Source organism: Molothrus ater, chromosome 2 (genome assembly GCF_012460135.2).
Source record: "Molothrus ater isolate BHLD 08-10-18 breed brown headed cowbird chromosome 2, BPBGC_Mater_1.1, whole genome shotgun sequence".
NCBI classification, from domain to species: domain Eukaryota; kingdom Metazoa; phylum Chordata; class Aves; order Passeriformes; family Icteridae; genus Molothrus; species Molothrus ater.
In genome coordinates, this window is record NC_050479.2 from 74,049,277 (window position 1) to 74,068,545 (window position 19,269).

General features: G+C 43.1%; 2 protein-coding genes across 2 annotated transcripts in view; both read right to left on the reverse strand.

Annotated features, from left to right (window-relative positions):
- Positions 1–1,899, reverse strand: part of CUL5 (cullin 5) — a 31,759-nt gene extending 29,860 nt beyond the window's left edge. Inside the window, exon 1 of the mRNA XM_036378852.2 lies at positions 1,573–1,899. Within this exon, the coding sequence (XP_036234745.1) occupies positions 1,573–1,596 (24 nt within the window). The 5' untranslated portion in view covers positions 1,597–1,899. The remainder of the gene's footprint in view (positions 1–1,572) is intronic.
- Positions 1,900–8,010: 6,111 nt separating this feature from the next.
- Positions 8,011–18,139, reverse strand: RAB39A (RAB39A, member RAS oncogene family). Its single transcript, XM_036391701.1, has 2 exons — positions 17,817–18,139; positions 8,011–11,636 (listed from the first exon to the last, which is right to left on the reverse strand). The coding sequence occupies exons 1-2, from the start codon at positions 18,137–18,139 to the stop codon at positions 11,210–11,212; spliced, it is 750 nt and encodes a 249-aa protein (XP_036247594.1). The 3' UTR covers positions 8,011–11,209.
- Positions 18,140–19,269: the final 1,130 nt, after the last annotated feature.

Consider the following 19,269-nt stretch of genomic DNA (forward strand, 5'->3'; position numbering starts at 1 on the left):
CAAAGGCCAATGGCAAAAACATGACTAGTTAACACAAAGACTTCAGTTTGGCAAGAGCCATCTCTCCAAGTCAAGGCCTCTGTTTTTACTACTTACTGCTCTTTCAAAATAGCTGAAGCAGAATGCTGACAAATCTTACAGGCCTCTGTTTCTCCTATCTGCTGTGGGCTATCCCACCACGTGTATCATCAGAGCACGTGCTGGACTTCTGAGAAATCCTCAAATGTACAGAAAAGAGATGGTCTAAAACATTACCAAGTGGATAAAACTGTCTGAGCCCTGCTCTGAACACATGCATTTCCACAAAAAGGACACTTCTTCTTATGCGATATTATTTTTTTTGCCTGTGTTCTTGGGTTCTTCAATTTTAGATTTTTAAGTATTTTAAAGTATTATCTGCCTAAATATCTAAGAACCACTTAAGGCATAAAAATATACAGGAATTAATTAAAATTCATTTCAATTTCAAGGAAGATTTTTTTTAAACATATCTTTTTAATATAGAGATTTTTCTGAATATGAGGAAGAAACAAGGGGATAAATTACTTCTCATTTCTTCACATTGACTGTCTCAGAGTAATAAATAAAAGCAGCAGATTCAGGCTAGATCTATACATCCAAATTAGGTCAGGTTAATAAAACGCAAGCAACACTTCTTCAGGACCACAATGAACTAAAATACGTAGTGCTGAACACATGTTTATGCCTACATTTATATATATATATTCAATTGTCAATTCCTCAAGTTAAGAAGACAGCCTGCCCTAGGCCTATCTTAGCACTGTAGTTAACTGGTGTTTTAGAAGCACTTACTGGAGGCATTCATAACAGTGGTTTCAAGTAGGCCCATCTTCCCTGTGCTAGCATGGCCTCAGAGGCCACACAGAGTCTTCTCCTCATACATACCACAAAGACCAGGATAGGCAGTCCTGAGCTCAAACCCTGGACTGTCCCACTGAAATCTTCCGTTCCAACCTGCGGCAGCTTGGGGTGACTGACATCTGCCATCAAACGTCGGGAAAGTGCTTGAAAACATATGACTACAAAAGCAAAGCTGCTTAACGTAAGCGAAAAGCCTCCGGGAGTTTTCCTTTGCAGGAAAACTGCAGTTAACAAAAAAACTGGAACACGGCAGCCACCCCAATAACGGCACCTGCCCTCAGCGAAGACATTTTCCAACTCTTTGTTTAACTTAAAACTCATTTTCCGTACACCCGGATTTTCTTAAATAAACAAAGAGAAGACACCGAGCCCTGTCTATCCGCACGACGCAACGCTGTTTCCCAACGGGGCGTGTTTGGGAAGGGAGAGCCGGGGGCAGGGAGCGCGGAGCTGGCAGCAGGCAGCAGCAGCCGCCGGCGGGGCCGGGCCGGGCCGGGCCGAGGCCGGCAGCCCAAGGCCGCTCACCTGCGGGGGGGCCCCGGGAGCAGCAACTCCGGCCAGCGGCACCCGCGGCCCGACCCTGGCCCTGCCCCCGTCCCTGCCGCCCTGTCCGGTCCGGCCACCCGCAGGGCCGCCCGGCCCTGCCGCCTCCCCCTCCTCCCGCAGGACCCGGCCGGGCTCCGCTCTCACCTTTAAGAGATTAGACGTCGCCATGATCCCCACTGCGGGGCCTCCCCGGCCGGCAGCGGCGGCTTCTCTGCTCGAGCTCGGTTCGGCTCCCACCGGCCGCTGCCGCTTTACATGGCCCCGGGCCGCTCGCCCGCCCGGCCGGACCCGCGGCGGCGGCGGCGGCAGCAGCAGCAGCGGCGGCGGCGGCGGCCTCAGCGTTAGGCTTCCCTGTCCCGCGGCGAGGCTCGGGGAGCTCGGCAGCGCTGGGACCGGCCGGGTGCTCCGCACGCAGCCGCCTCTCAGAGCCTCATGGCGGCGTCCGCCCGGGCGGCGCTCGGCGGCCGCGGCTCCATGGAAGGGGCCGGGCCCACATGATGCGGCGCCGGGAGCGGCCCCGCCGCCCAGCGCGGCTGCGGGCCCCGCCTGCAGCGCCCCCTGCCGGCCCCCCGCCCGCGCCGCCCGGCCCCGGCGCCACTGCCTCACGGCCCCGCGGGACGGGGCTCGGCGGGGAGCGCCGGGGCGCTGTGGTTTGTAAGCGCAGAAATAACTTGACTTCTAACTAACTAACTAGGTATCTAACTAACTAACTAGGTATCTAACTAACTAACTAGCTAACCCCGGCCCGTGCCGCCGTGCTGTCCCCGCGGGTGCTGCGGCACCGCCCTCCGCACGCCCGGCCGGAGGGATCGGAGAGCGCCGCGGGCACAGCCCCGCACGGCCACCTGCACTAAGCCGTGTGCTGCGAAGCCAAGCCGCTGCCCTACACCCAATCTCCGGCTAAGCCATCACGCTTCGTGCCAGTTGTCACAAGAGTTCTATTTACAGAATCTGTAAGTGTGTAAGCGTCTGAAGGCAGGGTGTCAGGAGGATGGACCAGGCTCTTCTCAGTGGTGCCCAGCAATTGGGACACGAGGCAATGGGCACAGAAGTTCCACCTGAACAAAAGGAAGAGCTTCTCTGCTGTGAGGGTGATCTAGCACTGGAACAGATTGCCCAGTGGACTTGTGGAGTCTCCTCACTGGAGAATTCAAGAGCTGTCTGGACACAATCCTCTGCTGTAGGATGGCCCTGCTTGAGCAGTGAGGTTGGACCAGATGACCCCCTGTGGTCCTTTCCAATCTGACTCATTCTGTGATTCTGTGATCACAGCATCTTCAGAGTTGGAAGGGATACACAAGGTTCATCCAAGTCCAACACAAGGGAATATTCAGTAGGAAAAGTTTGCATTTAGGCACCTTTTGAGAAGGATTTGGAAAATTTCAGGGTTTCTTTATCTATTTATATAAAACAGAATCTCACTTTTCTCTTAAAATATTTAGCCTTTGCCTAAAAATTTACCTTGAAGGAAATGTCACCAAGGTTTCTGTACAGGCTTGGAGCCCTGAGAGCTGATGCTTCCTGTTCAGCCTGGCCTGCCCTGAGTCATTAGCATGGACAGCCACACCACTGGCCACCAGGGATGGCAGCCCTCCTTTCGCCTTTCCTACGGCACAGGATTTGAAGATAAATTCATATTGCAGAGGATAGGGACCTTGAAGTGTAAGAAAAGCTGTAAAAAATATTTAAGAAATGTCTATACTGTTGTGGAAGTTTTGATAATGCTGACCAAATGTGGCCTGCAGCCTTAGTAAATGAATAAATTATGATAGTCATATTAAGGCCTTCTTTTAATTGAGAAGTGGAAATGAGGTGTTGAATAATGTCCTATTTTGATAAGGTTTCCAGCTTCCAAATGCTCCAATTTATGATTTTTTTCTTTGCTTTGTTATTATATGTTCTATACTATCAATATTTCAGTATATGGTATTTATTGCACATATAATGAACTCAGTTATACAGTTTTGCATATAACATATAATTATGCAATCTAGATCTCATTGTATTCTGCACTTTCTATTGCACATATATTCTACAACAGTGCTGAAGTTAGGAGGTCTCCAGCAGGGGCAGTAAAATGTGTACATTGTGCATTTGTGCTTCAGCCTCTCCACTGCCCAGTCTCTGTATTACGTTACAGGTGTGTAAGTACCAGAGAAGCTGAGATACAGGTAAATAGTCTACAGAATGTGACATGGAGACAACCATTTCTATGAGCCACTATTCTGTGAATTGATTAATTCTCTTTTTCCCATACCCTTTAAAAACGTGAGCATTTCCAATTTTTTTATATTTTTTGTTCTTTTCATTTTTATCTGTTTCTTTTTTAATATATGTTTGCTATTAATGCCACAGTTCAGTGGTGTTTATAAACTGCTTTTGATACATAGAGCCAGAAGATGAACTGCTGTAGAGAGCTTCATCTCAGGTCCCTTTGATGCAAAGCTTAGACAACAGCACAAATCATTAGAATGCTGTAATGGCAAATTTTGCTTAATCAACACTGAAGCTAAATTAAGTTGGGCAGTGTTTTAAAATGCTATGTTTGAAAATGATGGATTTCTCTGTATTTGCACTTTTCATCCAATCTTACCAAATGTTGCCACAAAAGTGTGGGAGTACACAGGATGCAGGAGCATCCTGTGAGTACTTTTCATGGTCTGGTCTTTTCTAAGTCCCCTGGGGCACCTGGTAGACATTATGTAACCCTTATGCTGCTGGCCTGGATGGGTCAGCAGTGACTGTGCTGTGTATCAGAGTTCGTGCATCCTGCCCCAGTATGCTCTTGTGCAACAGTTATGAATAGGCTAGCCAAGGAATAAAGAGAACTTGAACATCTGAGAAGCAGAGAGACAAGGAAATGCTGGTACTTTTTACTCATATTAAAAATAGTGTGCGTCTCATTTTGCATGGTTTACACAATGACTGTAATTGCTGGGTTTTTTTTCCCTGAAGATCTGTGCATGAATTTTCTGGGAAGTAAAGACATCTGTGAGTCTTAAGGTTTTGTAGAATTTTAGTACCACTTCAGGGTGTTTCTACAGTGCTCAGAGTTACACAAGATTGTTTTATTTATTTTAATTCTATTACAAATGGATTATTAAATTCTGCTGGTAATGAAGATATTAATTATTGATTGCTTCTACATTGGCCTACAGTTTTAATCCTTTCCATGGATTGTAAAAGGCAGAGGGAATGGCAATCCCAGACATGTGCACTACTTCAAAGTGATTTGCAAGGAGCAGCTAGCTCATGAAGATTTGGATGATCAGTGAAATTATTATCATCATAATATTCTAGATATCTTGGAGTAAACTGATTCCAAGCTTTGAATGAGTTGCATCAGAGAGAAATATATGTTTTAATGACCTGAAACCAATAAGATGAACCAATAACATAAACATGGTTCTAATCTTAGTCCATGAAGGGAAAAAAACATGTGGTGCTTGATTAGTCCTTTTAAACTCTTCTCCCATCAAACTAGTTATATTCAGTAGGGATGCTAAAACTTATAGATTTCTTTCAGTTGGAAATTCTTGTTTATCGCTGCTGTGGACTGTCATGACCTCATGCACAAAATGTGCTGTGAGTCACCAAAGACAATCCTTTTAAAAGGGCAAGAACACTCAGACATCTACCTGTAGCTGAAAAAAGCAGCACTGTCAGTGACCAAACTTCTATGTTTCCATTTCAACAAGTAAGCGAACACTTCTGGTGTTTACTATCTGGGCTTCACATCACCTTTTCTGTTAATAGCAATGGCATTCTGCAGAAATTGCCTGCATGTGGCAGTAAAGATTACTGCTGCTTTCACTTAAAGCAGCCGAAGAATTTGCTATCTTAGCGTCACCAGAACCACCTATCCTGTGCATCTCAGTATGTCCCCTTTGTTCTCATGCCAACATTGTCCTTTAGCTTAAATAACCTTTCTCACTGATGTTTGTTTTTCTCTGATGTGTTTTTTAGACCACAGTGCTATTCCTTCATAGTTTCCTTGCTGGAAAACCTTACGCTTTTTATCCTGAGTGTCACTGAGAATGGTGAGGGGTGGTGCAGAGTGACTGTTCACAGGCAGAACTTGCAGGAGGGTTTTTGTTGGGGCCAAATTCCTCCTGGGACACAGAGAAACACGTGGCATGCGTTAGGCAGAATGTGGCCATTGTTCCTCACACAAGCACAGAGTTGCAGAGAACTGCTGTGGGGAATTACATTTGATCTCCCAGTGGTTTTTGGACAGCTAGAAATTTACTGTTCTGTTCACTATGTACTCGGGGAGCTAGAGTTGGGCTGTGAAGCATGGTAGTGTGAAAGAGGATACCACAAGAAAAAACATGTTCTACTTTTCTGACACTTGTTCACATATGAATCTCTTTTTCAGTGCTCAGTAAGCTTTGCCTCTCTTTTGTTTTAAAAGCTTTTCTGAGAATCAGACTCTTTTCCACAGAGAATTGGGCAGAGAAGAATCCCAATAAAATGAACTGTTTTGATGGGATTTGACTGATTGATGGGATTTGAGACTTATGTGTTTTAAAGTTACGTCCTGGCATAGCTTGTTCTTTTAAAATATACAACACAAGTTGTATGTCAGCAAAATTACTAAAATGATCTGCACATAGAAGACTTTTCTTCCTGAATAATATGCAGTAATTATTTTTAAATTATGAACAAATATAAATTATTACTAAATAGCTGAACTATTTCCTTGGCATTGAAAACTTAACCAAAATGGACAATTCTCGAAAGTGCTGCAGAGCAGTGCCAGCCCTGGAAGGTTTTTATTACTAAGATTATGACTGGAATATTTTCCACAATTCCTCCCCTCAGTTTTAGTACCTTAATACTTAGCAACGACCACTAAAATTTCCACCTATTGCCCTGCTCACTGTCAGACCTTGGTGCCAGATATGCCTTCTGTCAGTCCCTTCCTGTAAAGAAACCACATGGGGGAGAAGGTGAAAGGGGGAAAAGCCTGCAATGTAGACATTTGCCTTTATGCAATGTAGACACTATGCAATGTAGACATGGTGCCAGCACAGAGTTATACCCAACCATTCCTGCAGCTGTGCCCCACAGGTAACCTGATCCTTAGGGAGTGCTGGGGTTAGGGAGTCAGGAGCCTGCACCTCTGTGCAGACTCCAGGTCCTTGGTGCTTTCTTTCATCCCACAAGTCCCACCACAGTGATGGATATTTCTGCAGGGTCTTAAGGGCTCTGGCAGTGGTCAGTCAAAATTCTCCCTCAGGGCTGTGCAGGGATGGAAGAAATTATCTGTGTCCTCCTTCCACACTTATCTTGTGCAGCCCTCTCCCCGGTGACTGACTTTATTGCTACAGGGGGTTCAGTTTGTCCTTCCACAATTTTCATGGAGCAGGAAAGCTCAGTTTGCATAGATTGCACAGATTTGAAGCCATAGCTTCAAATGAGGAATGGCAGTAATTGAACTATAGCTGAAATGCCAGTTTTTTACCTAGACGTTGCTTTTATTTACAATGCACAGCTTTTGGGTTTGCTACTTCTACTGTTGGCTTTTTGTAGAAGCTCTTCAGCTGCAAGAGGAGCCTTTGGCAGCCTGGGATCAGTTAATCTCAGTCTGAGCTGCCCTTGTAGCCTATGAGGCTGCTGGGGGCTGCTGTCAGCTGGCTCCCAGGGAGCAGTCATCTCTCTGCTGGTTACACACTGTGCATCCATCCCTGCATCACTCAGGCCTGGCTTAAAACATTACTTTCTCTGAGAAGTAAATGAATTAAATACTTGCAAAGACAGTGATCCACTCTAGCAGCTCAGGATTGGGATTTTGAATTCCTCAGTTTGAGTTTAAATGAAGATTTACCTACCCTTCATAAAGAGCCTGCTACTCCCAATAGCCTCTGTGGGCGATGGGTGATTCCTCTTTTAGAATTTTCATTTCATTCACTTAATCGAAAGATAGTCTCTAGACTCTGAGAAATGAGCAATGCAAATTTTTGCAATTGACAGTTGTTTTTTGATATTTAATGATTTCTTAAAGTGTCCACCATGTTTGTGGTAAGGTTCAATGCCCATGTAGAGGATAAACCCTTGGCCTTTCTTCTTTTTCTTCAGGACTGAATAAAGGCTGCTGAAATTGCTGTGCCAGCTCTGTGTAAAAAGCAAAGGTGGAGACTTGGAGGAGCTCCCATTGTGCTGGGGTCTTCAGTGAGGGAAATAGCACTCTTCCTGGATGTTAATTATGTAAAAAGAGGGCAATGAAGCATGCACTCCCTCAGGGAGCTGAAATGCTGAGACTGAAATATCTGTGATCATCTCCCCCCTCGCTTTCAGGCAGGCGGCGTGGGTACCAGCAGCCGTTCATGTGAGCAGAGGGAACCTCAGCATAGGGCAGCACAGAGGGCCTGGGAGTTCAGTCAGGCCTGCATCATTTTCTGTGAGCACAGGACAGTCGCCAGTTTGAGGTTAGATTGATGAGTCTATTCCATACTGAAGGCATAAATGAACAAAACTAAATCTAAATCTTTTCCTTGGTTGATTCCTAAGGTATGAGGCTAGTTTCTGCTTCTTACATGGGATGGATGCAATTATGAGCAAGCCAAAATATCTTAAGAATTCATGTGTAAAATATTTTAATGAGGAAGATATTTACTCTTCTTTATCGAGCTTAGAATAAAAGCAATGGAAGTTTAAACATTTTAGGAGTCCAAAACAATACTTTTTATCAGTTCATTTGCCAGGCCTATGAATCCAAATAAAAACTTTGTCAAGGTTTTTCAACATTTTTCATTTCCTAACTGGGATTGACCAAATCTTAATTTGCAAAGTTTGTGTTTTCTTATGAAATATTTTCTATATTTTAAATTTGGCTACCATGTAAGATTTATCTAATTTCTGTAATTTCTGGGAATTTAATTCTGTTGTCAATATTCATGCTTCCTTGGGGGGAAAAAGAATATACATGCACTGAACTATCACCCATTCTACATCTTATTCAAGCTGTTACTTACATATCATCTTGCAAAGCATCTGAAAAGAAAATAACACATTTTGACAAATTATGTGTTTATCACTATCTCACTGTGTAGTGAGAAGATACAGTAGTGGTTTAATATATCATAAAGACAGTGTTTGAAAGTACACATTAATCTACATTTTTAGGAATTACAAATAAGACAACTATGTGTACACTACTTTAAAATGTAGTGAACTTCTCTTCTAGTTGCATGGCCAATACCAGCTCCTTACACAGTTGAATCTGGTTAAAAGCTCCATTCCCAGTGTAATAAACGTGACACCACAGGTACAACATTGACAACAGAGATTAAGGCTCTGTTCTGATGATTGTTTCTCTGTGCATACCTCCCCTCCACTCCCCTCTTCTCCCAGTCCTTTTACCCCCAGTAAAACCCATTTTTTTTTCATACAGAATGAAAAGTTCATTGGCTCCAGAGTATTCAGGAAGAAAAATTAAAGATACAAGACGTTAATCTAAAAATAATGAAATATGCAATGAAATATAGATTCACAGCAATACCTGGCACTTATAAGGCTGTTTTAATTTAATTTTTTTGTTATTGTTATTTGGGTATGTCAGAAGAAATCAGTATCCACATCCCATGATGCTAAACACTCAAAACCAGGTAGCACACAGAGGATAGAGTCCAGGACTAAAGATCACATAGACTGATTTGGTCTCAGCAGTTTCTGTGAATTTAAGGAAGAACAATCATCTCTATATTTGAGATACAGAAGGTGAGGCACAAAAACCACAAATGCCTTGCTCAGAAAAACACAGTGAACCAGTGGTGGACTTTGGATCTGTTGACTCCCTAGTCACCGATTTATTTAATTAAATTAATTAATTAAACAACAAAGATATCTTCTGAGATGCACAACATAAGCCTCATATTATAAAGAAATGAGTATCAAATGCTTGCAGCCTGATTCTGCACTACCTTTTGGCATCTGTAGTCATGTTTGCTTTGTAAAGAGGGCTTAAAATACCCTACAAAGTTGATTTGGTGTCAATACATGTAGTTTAACAGAGAATCAGGTTCACAGCAATTACTCTCTGGCATGCTGAGACTAGAATTATCTGTCCTATTTGCTAATGAATTAAGGCTGATTCCTGTTTATATTAAGGCCTCTGTATCCTTCCATAATAGTGTAACTGTGCCTCAGTGCAGGTAAGACTCAGGCTTTAGAAAAACTTTAAGTTCTAGCCCCCTTTGAAGTCAATGATTTTAGTTGCCCTAAATGTATAAAGTAACTGGAACCAAACAACCTGTCTCCATACTACAAAATATTTGAAAAAGGATTGTAAAAGAACGTCCAAGTAACCTGAGAGAAAACCAATCATCTGCTTGTTGAAGAAGAAAATTAGATTAGATAGACTTGCTGCCTGATCTTGAAAAAGGAGAATTGTACGCGATAACACACTTTTATATGAAGATAACTGGCTTGATGTTTGGTGGCTATGATTATGCCAAATAAATTGTAGATGCTTATTAACTCTGGAGATCAAGTCATCTTTCATACTACTTACTACAATACAATAGAAATAGATTTATTTGGTATTTATGTGCTAGACCTAGTTTGCATAAAGCTAGTGTGTGTTATATTCAGAGGAGTAGAAAGATGACTCCAAGCTCAGTAAAATGCTACATGATCACAGATTTCTCCTACTGTTGTTATTAAAAGCTATTATGTGTTTCTTTCTTAGGAGCTCTCTTACTTTGCTCTCTGTAGATGACCATCATTTTAGAAATTCTTTCCTCTCGAAATGCTCTGTTTGTAACAGTTTTAGTTTAAAACCTTCCATTTTTAAACAACAGTTTAACATTTGCTGGCTAAGAATAAAACTGTCCTTGCTCTTTTCAAATTTAAGGCCTGGGTTCCCATGGGTTGCAGCACTTTTAAACTTTTTTTTTACTTCTAGTTAGAAGAGGGTTTATTTTTTAAAGCTAATATGGAATTTGTTTGTGTAAATTAACATGATTCTGTAGGCATCAATGTGACGATGATAATTACCCAGCTGAGGATCTGGCCACTGAAATGTAACTCCAGTGGTTGGAAAAGTTGTTTTGTATACAAGTCAAATAACAGCTGGATCATATGTCATGTTATGTTTAGTTTCATTGGCAATTCAGAAAATATTTAATAATAAATTCCATTGTTTCTATTCCCCATTTTCGTATACAAATAAATCATCTGTTCTAAAACATTCTTTTTCTTTAGTAAGGCTTGTACTCATTGTCATATCAAAAGTGTTTGCTATTTGAGCAATCTTTCAGTTTGCTTTCCTTAGAGTTATCTTTACTATCAAATTCTACAGCATTCTAACTTTAATGGTCATTAGCAACCCTGCCCTTGAGTAAAGAATCACATTAAAAAAGTATAAGGTATAACATTTTCTTGTCCAAAGCTAAGGCAGGATGAACAAAAGTAATGAAATCATCTGATCCTCATCTAACAAGACTTGATTTTAAACAGTATTCAGAAAACAAAGCCCAAGTGAAGATGTTTTTGTGATGGTTATTGCACTTTCTCAGTGTCTTGCTACAGAACTAGGTTTCCCTTTAGCAATATTTAATTTATTTTCCTGAAGACCACACAAGGTTATTGTACTCTGTAAAGAAAAAAAGCACTTAAAGTGTTATGGATTATAACCTTGACAGAAGGATACAAAACCAAATTACCATTCTATGATTCAGCTATGCCATGATCTAATATTGTTTCAAAATTATTTTGCTGTCATTTAGATTGGCATCATCTTCTAAACACCCCATGGGCTCTTTGGCATACTACAAACTCAGCAGATGCACTGTCTCCTGGGCTTTACAGCTTCTTCTGATGAATGTACAACATTTGGAACAAAGCCGCTCTTGACACCTTCCCATCCATCTTGTATTGAGATTTCTCCATTTTTTACAAGTTCATAGATATCTCGTGTAAGAATTGTAAAGGACTCTTCAACATTTGTGGCATCTTTTGCTGAAGTTTCTATATATTTCATACCACAGTCAGATGACAGTTTTTCAGCTTCTTCTCTCGTAACCTCGCGCTGTGACACTAAGTCACATTTGTGTCCTACTAACAGGAACACAATCTGAAAGGGCTGCACGTGCATTTTTGCTTCTTCCAGCCAGTCCTTCACATGCTCAAAAGATCGTCGATTTGTGATGTCAAATACTAGTAGGCCACCCACAGAATTGCGATAATAAGAGCGTGTTATTGATCTGCGAAGGGGAAAATAAAGAAAATGGAAAATTAAAATGCATTTTCATTTTATTCATAAAGCAATTACTTTTCCATATGGCAATGTGTTTTTATCTTTTATAAGTGTTATTAAATAACTTTCCTTTTTTAAAGCTGATTGAAATTTATAAATTTAATCTACTAGACTACCAGTTTATTTCCTACATTCAACATTCAGTTTCTAAACATTCCTGAACCCAACACCTCTAGGGCAAATATTGAATGCTGAATTATTCTGTTAAGTTGTCTTTATTAGCAAACTGTGGGACATGTTCACAGAAGAAAAGATATACACTTTAGGTGTAAAGTCTGAGTCCTTCAGCTTCATATAAACATGCACTTCACTTTGTCCTAATCAATTATTTCAGACTGAAACATGTACACATATGTCAAGAAACCTGAAGGCCAAACTTGTCGATGTTCAAGCATATCCTTTTGCATTCCTTGAAGAAACGTTCTTTAAAAGAATGTTTATATAGCTAATCATAACTCTTCATGCTTGAAGAAGTCAACAGGTAGCAGGCAGAGAAAGGAAACTCCCTGAACAAAACTGTCCAAAAGTTTTGAGTGAGCTAGGCAAACACAAACTTATTACAGGGAAGGGACACATCTACCTCCAGCATCTCTCTCACACAGAGATTCAAACGCCCTTTATATTTTATACATTTACTATTTTTTTGCATGAGGGCTGGCAAGAGTTATTTTCTACTTTTGAGCCCTCTAAGCTCCAAAACATTCACTGGAAGGAATTTTGGAAGTAGGAAAATCTTCTTCTGGTTGAAAAAAAATTTAATGTGCTCTAGAATAAGGAAAAAAAGTTAGAATGTAGAGAGAGACAGAGAGTGTAAAAAATACAGGAACTAAACAATTATTTTCAGTCTCTTATCATGAACAGTAGGAGAGAATGGAGAAGTTGAGAAGAGACATTTTAAAGAAAGTGACAGCCTACCAAGGAATGTACACAAGCACTTATTGCTGGCATAAATATATAACTAGTGTATATATAAGTATTCTCCACATGAAATGAGAAGCATAATCTCTAAACAGTCATTATTTGAAATGATAACCTAAGCTAAGAATTAATTCCATTTTATCTCATGATTATGAAGAGCATGCTGATGCCAAAAACTCAAAACTTTAGGAAGCAGGATGAACTGTACACAATAGTATAACTTTTTATAACAGTAGCTCCCTCCAAATCTCAGTTCATCACATTTCATAGAGTTTTTGATGACAATTTGAACACAGAGGCATGATTAGCAGCAATAGTCCTTTTACAGATAGGTAAGTGCACAGATAAAGAAGACGTCGATTTCTTGGTATATCCAAATTCATTTAGCCACAGCAAACAGCATTTGAAACGGTTTTATTTCAATAAGAAGGAGGGGCTGTTTCTCCTAATGCTTAGAAAGATCTTTTCTATATTCCCAGTAATAGACTCCATGCAGTGTCTCTCTGAATGTGAAGACAACAGGATCTCAACCTCAGATTATTTCACAAGGCCTGGATATAAAAAATGGGACACTGTTTCACAAAATTGTTTAAGAACATAAGTTAGGGGTGTCACATTTTGTGAAATATTAAATACAGGTACCATAAAGATCTGTTTCTGGTTTTCCTAACCATTTTTTTCCTTTAGAGTGTCTGCAAACACAAATTAAGGCAGAAAAATAATTCAGGTAGTTCTAGTAAGAGCAAATGTGGATGACAAAAATGGGATTTGATATGGAGAGGTAAAAGCTAACACAACCTACTATCATTATAGAAAAAAAACCAAACCAAAATAAAAAACTCAAACAACCCTGCCCCCACCCCAAAACTTGAAAACAAAGAAATGCATTAGCCAGGAAAGAAAGTAGGTTAGTATTGAAAATGCAATGCATCACCTGCCAAGTATTTCTATATAAAAAGTTGTTCTATCATTTATCTATAAACTGGAGCACTGAAACCCAGCCCTCTGTGTGGTTATGGATGCTTATACACAGCAGTGAGTACCCTCATCTCTTGCAAGTCCCTTCTGCAGAAATGTGCTAATTTACAGAGGCTGATGATCTAAGCCATTATATTGAATTGTGTGTATGTATTGCTTTTAATGGAGATGACTAAAAAGTATCCTGTAACTTTACAGGATACTTTGTGCCGTACATCACAAAAACTGGGTGAATATATTGGAGAGACAACAGTAATTTTTTCTGTACTTCTGGTATGTATAATTTGGAACTACTTTTCTCATTACCAAAAAAAAGATTTGTATTACAAAGAAGCTTTAGAAAACAGTAACGCAAGAAAAAAAGCAACACAAAAATTTTAAAGAAACATCGATACACACAATATCATGTTATGTGGTTTTCTAAAATCTGAGAAAAGGATCATAGAACCACAGAATCTTTTAGGCTGGGAAAAATCTTTAAGATCATTGACTCTGATTGTTAATTCAGCACTGCACAGTCCAGCACTCTACCACTTCCTTGACTGACACACCTACACATATTTAAATAATTCCAGGGATGGTGATGCCACCACTTTCCCACACAACCTGTCCCAGTGCTTTTACACTTCATGAGCCAGCAGTGCCCTGGCAGCCAGGAGGGCCAACCCTGTCCTGAGGGAGCATCAGGCACAGCATGGCCAGCTGGGCAAGGGAGGGGATTGTCCTGCTCTGCTCTGCCCTGGGGCAGCCTCACCTCCAGTGCTGGGGGCAGTTCTGGGTGCCACAACATAAAAAAGACATTAAACTATGGGAGAGGGTCCAAAGGAGGGCAACAAGGATGGAGAAAGGCCTTGAAGAGAAACCATATGAGGAGTGGCTGAGGCCACTGGATGTGTTCAGCTTGGAGGAGACTGAGGGGAGACGTCATTGCAGTCTGCAGCTTCCTTGTGAGGGGAAAGGGAGGGGCAGGCACTGATCTCTGCTCTGTGGTGACCAGTGACAGACCCAAGGGAATGGCCTGAAGCTGTGTCAGGGGAGGTTTAGGTTGGATGTCAGGTAAAGGTTCTTCACCCAGAGGGTGGTTGGGCGCTGGAACAGGCTCCCCAGGGAGTGGTCACAGCACCAGCCTGAGTTCAAGAAGCACTAGGACTATGTTCTCTGGGACATGGTGTGATTCTTGAGGATGGTCCTCTGCAGGGGCAGGAGTTGGGCTTGATGGTCCTTTTGAGTCCCTTCCAACTCAGGGTATTCCATGGTTCTATGATTCTTTGTATAATCACATCAGACTATGGCTTTAGGGAGGCTTTAAGTCGGTGTTTCTTTTTCATTATGATCTTACTGATCTTTACCAGATGAACCTAACTTTCCCTAAAAGCTTTATCTAATTTTGAAGAGTTATTTTTATACTATGACTAAAGACTACATTGTAATGTAATAATTTTGAAAATACATATTGCTTACTGAAAAAGAATAGGATAGTGTTTTATTTTCAAGATGTACTAGAAACAGAATGTGTCTAATATCCTGGTCTACTAAAAAGTGGGTTAATGGAAGCATCCCCGCAATATTTTGCCCCTACTGAAATGAACTCTCAGTCTTAGCACCATGAGCATTTTATGGCATTGGAGGTTTCATGATTTAAATATATTATTTGATTTAAATATGGGAAAAATATACAAACAAACAAAAACCATAGCAAAGTAGATGATGTAAAACACAAACAAAATAGCAGATTGCTCTAAATGACTGATCCGAAGATAGAAAGAAACTGAGGATGTGCCCTTCATTTATGTTAATCCGCATTACAGAACTGAGTCTATACTAAGCAAGTCTGCAGGTTCTTGTTCTAGTAAGATGTTAAAAGTGTTACTATGTTGTTATTGTCCATGTAGCACCTCAGAGAATGAGAAAGTCTGCTTAGTGATGCCTGATTGATGTCAAAATAAATACATTCAATAGCTGCTATTTCAGGGCATTTTAAAGATGATTTCTAAGTCAATGTATGAAATACAGTTCAAATGCAGATTCATCAGTGAGCTAGAGACATGTAAGAATTTTTCCCAAATAACTCATCCAAGGAAGTACATGACATCTTTCAAGAGAATGTGATGGCAGGTGTGTCACATCTTCCTTTTTCCCTGGGAGTGTCCCTGATGCCTGGGACCAAAAGAAGGGGGTTATTACACAGCCAGTAGTTTTCCCTGCATGCAGGGAACTCCCCAGAGAGCTTTAAAGACAGGTTTTACCTCCTCTAAAATCCCAAGTGAGCCAGAGCAGAACTGGAAATCAGAACTGCAAACTACTTGGTGTTCCCCAGTATAACTTCTTGGACTAATTAGCTCCTCCCTAAGATCATCTTCGTTTGTGATCTGTAATGTTCTCCATTAGCAGAACAGAATGCAACATTGTAACCTGTGGTGCAAGGTAGTAAAATATTTATAATTTATTTGACTAAATGTAAAACAGACTGTACAACAAACACTATTATATTTAGTACACCAACTGACAAGAAACTGTCAGTTTCTTAGGAGAAAATCAAATGCAAATATTTAAAGCTACTTTCTTCAGGTTGTATCTTCTGAGTATTAGAAAAAACACAGAGATAAATTAGCAGAAAAACAAATGCAAATATTTAAAACTACTTTTTTCAGGTTGTATCTTCTGAGTATTAGAAAAAACACAGAGGTAAATTTAAGAGCAGCTGACAGCATGACTCATCAGTGTATATTGCCTGAGCATTCTGGGGTTAAAGGATTGCCATAATTTAATTTTAAATGTATGCAAGAGTCTGTGTATTTCCATTTCTTTAAGTCGAATATCTTGTCATTGGTCATCCTGGTTAATTGTCAGCAATTTCAATTATTTACAAGTATTCTACATTCTGTCTGGAATGCACAGAGGGTGAGAAATGCCAAGAGCTTTCCATTAACACTAAATTTCTTTGCTAACCCTTCAGAAGCCTACCTGCAAAAATACATCTTACTCATGCAAGCCCAGGAAAGTTGTTTGTTGTTTCACTTTAATGGTTATTCTAAAGAAAAAAAGTTGTGGTCCCCCAGTAAAACAGTGCAATCCCACCTCTTCAGCTGGGTATAGGCATCTGCACAACTGTTGCAAGAGAAGACAGGGAGTTTAGAGGACTTGATTCTGGCCAGTGAAGGGGCCCATTTTAATTCTCCTGCTAGCATTCCAGTAACAACAGATATGTGGTCAGGTACACAGAGATGGACTATGCGTTTGCCTGTGCCATGAATTCATATCTGTTGAACCCCAAGTCCAAACTAAAATCCATGCACAACTTGCCTGAAGTGGCAAGCACTACAGATACAACAGAGACACAAGAGTGAGTGAGTGACAGTATCAACTTGCTAACTGGGAAACGACTGAGACTTTTCTGGAGGAGGAAAAGAGGGTAGTTTTGCTACTGTTTGTAACAGAGGGGAGAAAGGAGAGTGTTTAATACTCAGTGCAGCATTTGAACTAGTTTAACTACATTATAAATGGTAGCAGTATTAGTGAAGACTTCTAGCAACAATCAGTGCACAGCAGGTGCAGAAGGCAGACAAAACACTGAAATAAGGGACTGTAGCTGGCTGCCCAGTGGCTTCCACACTGCACTGGTACAGACAGTGCTGCTGTGCTGGAAGGCAGAAGAGCTGGGAGGTGGCCTGGTCTCCAGATTGCATGGGAGAGGTAATGGCAGAGTGAAATACTGCAGGGGAGGATGAGTTCGGAGGTGATGACAAAGTAAGAAATGCAGAGTTAGGCAGAGGCCTCTTGCAGCAATGAAAGAAAAAAACGTGGAGGAGGGATTGCTATGTTAGGTGCAGGACTTCAGGGGAAAGATGAGGAAGGGAAGAAGAAACAGGACAAGGCCACTTGTTACCCTACAGTGACAGCTGGAAGGAGAAGGGTAGCTGTTCCCTGGTGTGTCTGAGGGAAAGGGTGGGGAAGGAAACTACTGGGGAGGAACTTGAGGGTACTGGGGCAAGAAGGATGGTGGGCCACAGGGCTAGGGCCACTGGTGGGCAATGAGATGGAGGACTGCTTGGGGCACAGCAACCAAATGGGTGCAGGAAAATTTTGCTGAGGGGCAAGGCAAAGTCCTTGGGGCCGGGGATGTGTCGGATGAGGAGGGTACAGGGCCGGGAGGGCAGCAGGGTGTGCCCGGAGGCCGGCAGATTTGGGGAGAGGGCAGGAGAGGGTGTGGGTAAGATCCCAGATCCTGTACCTGAACCGCTCCTGCCCCGCCGTGTCCCAGAGCTGTAGCTTGATCCTCTTGCCGGGCTCGATCTCTACCAGCCGGGAGAAGAAGTCCACCCCCACGGTGGGGTCAGAGTGCAGTGGCCCCGGGAAGCGGCCCTCGGTGAAGCGGTGCAAGAGGCAGGACTTGCCCACGGTAGAGTCGCCCAGCACGATCAGCCGGAACTGGTAGATCCAGATCGCCGCGTCCATGGCGGCCCCGGCCTGGCCCGGCTCTGCCTTGGAGCTTTTCCTGGGGCTCCTGCGTGGCCGGTGCCTGCACCGCGCCCCGATCGCCCCCACGCCCGGCATCGGCGCGGCGGGCGGGCGGCGGCGGGGGCTGCGCGGGGCCCGGGGCGCCGCTCCCGCGGGGGCAGGACGGAGCCCCCGCGCTCGCCGCTCCGGGCGGGGGCCGGGAGCCGGGAACCCCCGCCCCGCTCCCGGGGCTCCGCGCCGTGGTCCCCGCCGACTGCCCGGGCGGGGCGGGGGCGGGGCGGGCGCTGTCCCTTCAGCACCGCGCTGCCCCGCTCCGGCCGCGGCTCCGCGCCCCCCCTGCCCCGGCTGCTCCCGCCGCTCCCGCTGCCCCGGCCCTGCCGCCGCGGCCCGTGCGCGCTGGGGCCGCCTCTGCCGCCCGCTGGGCGGTGGCGCGGCCGAGCCGCCCGCCGGGGCCGCCCTCCCACCGTGCCGTCATGTGCGCGGCCAGACGGGCCCTCCTCCGCCGCAGCGAGCGCCGAGAGCTTGGGGCTACCTTGGGGCTACTGCCCGTGCCCAGCGTGCAACTCCCCGCGCGGGCAACAAGTGCAGGCTTGGGACGGGAGAAGGGGGATGCTGGGGTAGGGAGCCAGGCCGGCATGGAATATCATGGGAGAGAGACTGTTAAAGCATGACTTTTGCAAAGAAATTGGGAGCAGAAAGGAGATACTGGGCAAGATGTGGAGGAACAAGATCGGCAGGTGAAAAAGGGGCACGGACCTGGAAAGGAAGGTGTCTGGGTGGGTGGGAGCTGTGCAGGCCGACAGATAGAGAGGAATAAGTGCCAGATTGTAATGGTGTGCTGGGAAAGTGGCAGAAGGGAAAAGAAGAGTTAGCAATCTAGTTATCCCCAGAGAGAATCACACAAACTGCCTAGAGAAAGGACATAATACTGGAAATGACAGGAACATACACTCTTCATTTCCCAGTGGAACAAACTGTATTTGGCCTTGGTGAAAGTGCCTTTACCCAAAGTAATAGAAGAATTGTGTCAGGAGAGATTCCCGCGTCAGAGAAATTTCTTTGCCCTCCTGGGATCTTCACCTGACTATCATGTTATGATAAATCTGATGAGCAATAGATTCCTCAGATTTCTTTTAAGTCTCAGAACCACATGGGATAACAAACACTAACAATGGTTGGTAAGGGCATTAGAGCCAAATAAAAGGAAATCGTTGGACTTCTGGTAA

What these genes read in the sequence shown, in the direction of transcription:
- RAB39A (XM_036391701.1), bottom strand. Translation starts at nt 18,139, where the DNA reads ATGCCGGGCGTGGGGGCGATCGGGGCGCGGTGCAGGCACCGGCCACGC. An exon ending in GCGGGGCAGGAGCGGTTCAG is followed by an intron (nt 11,637 to 17,816) that starts GTACAGGATCTG and finishes TCCCCTTCGCAG; the next exon opens with ATCAATAACACGCTCTTATT.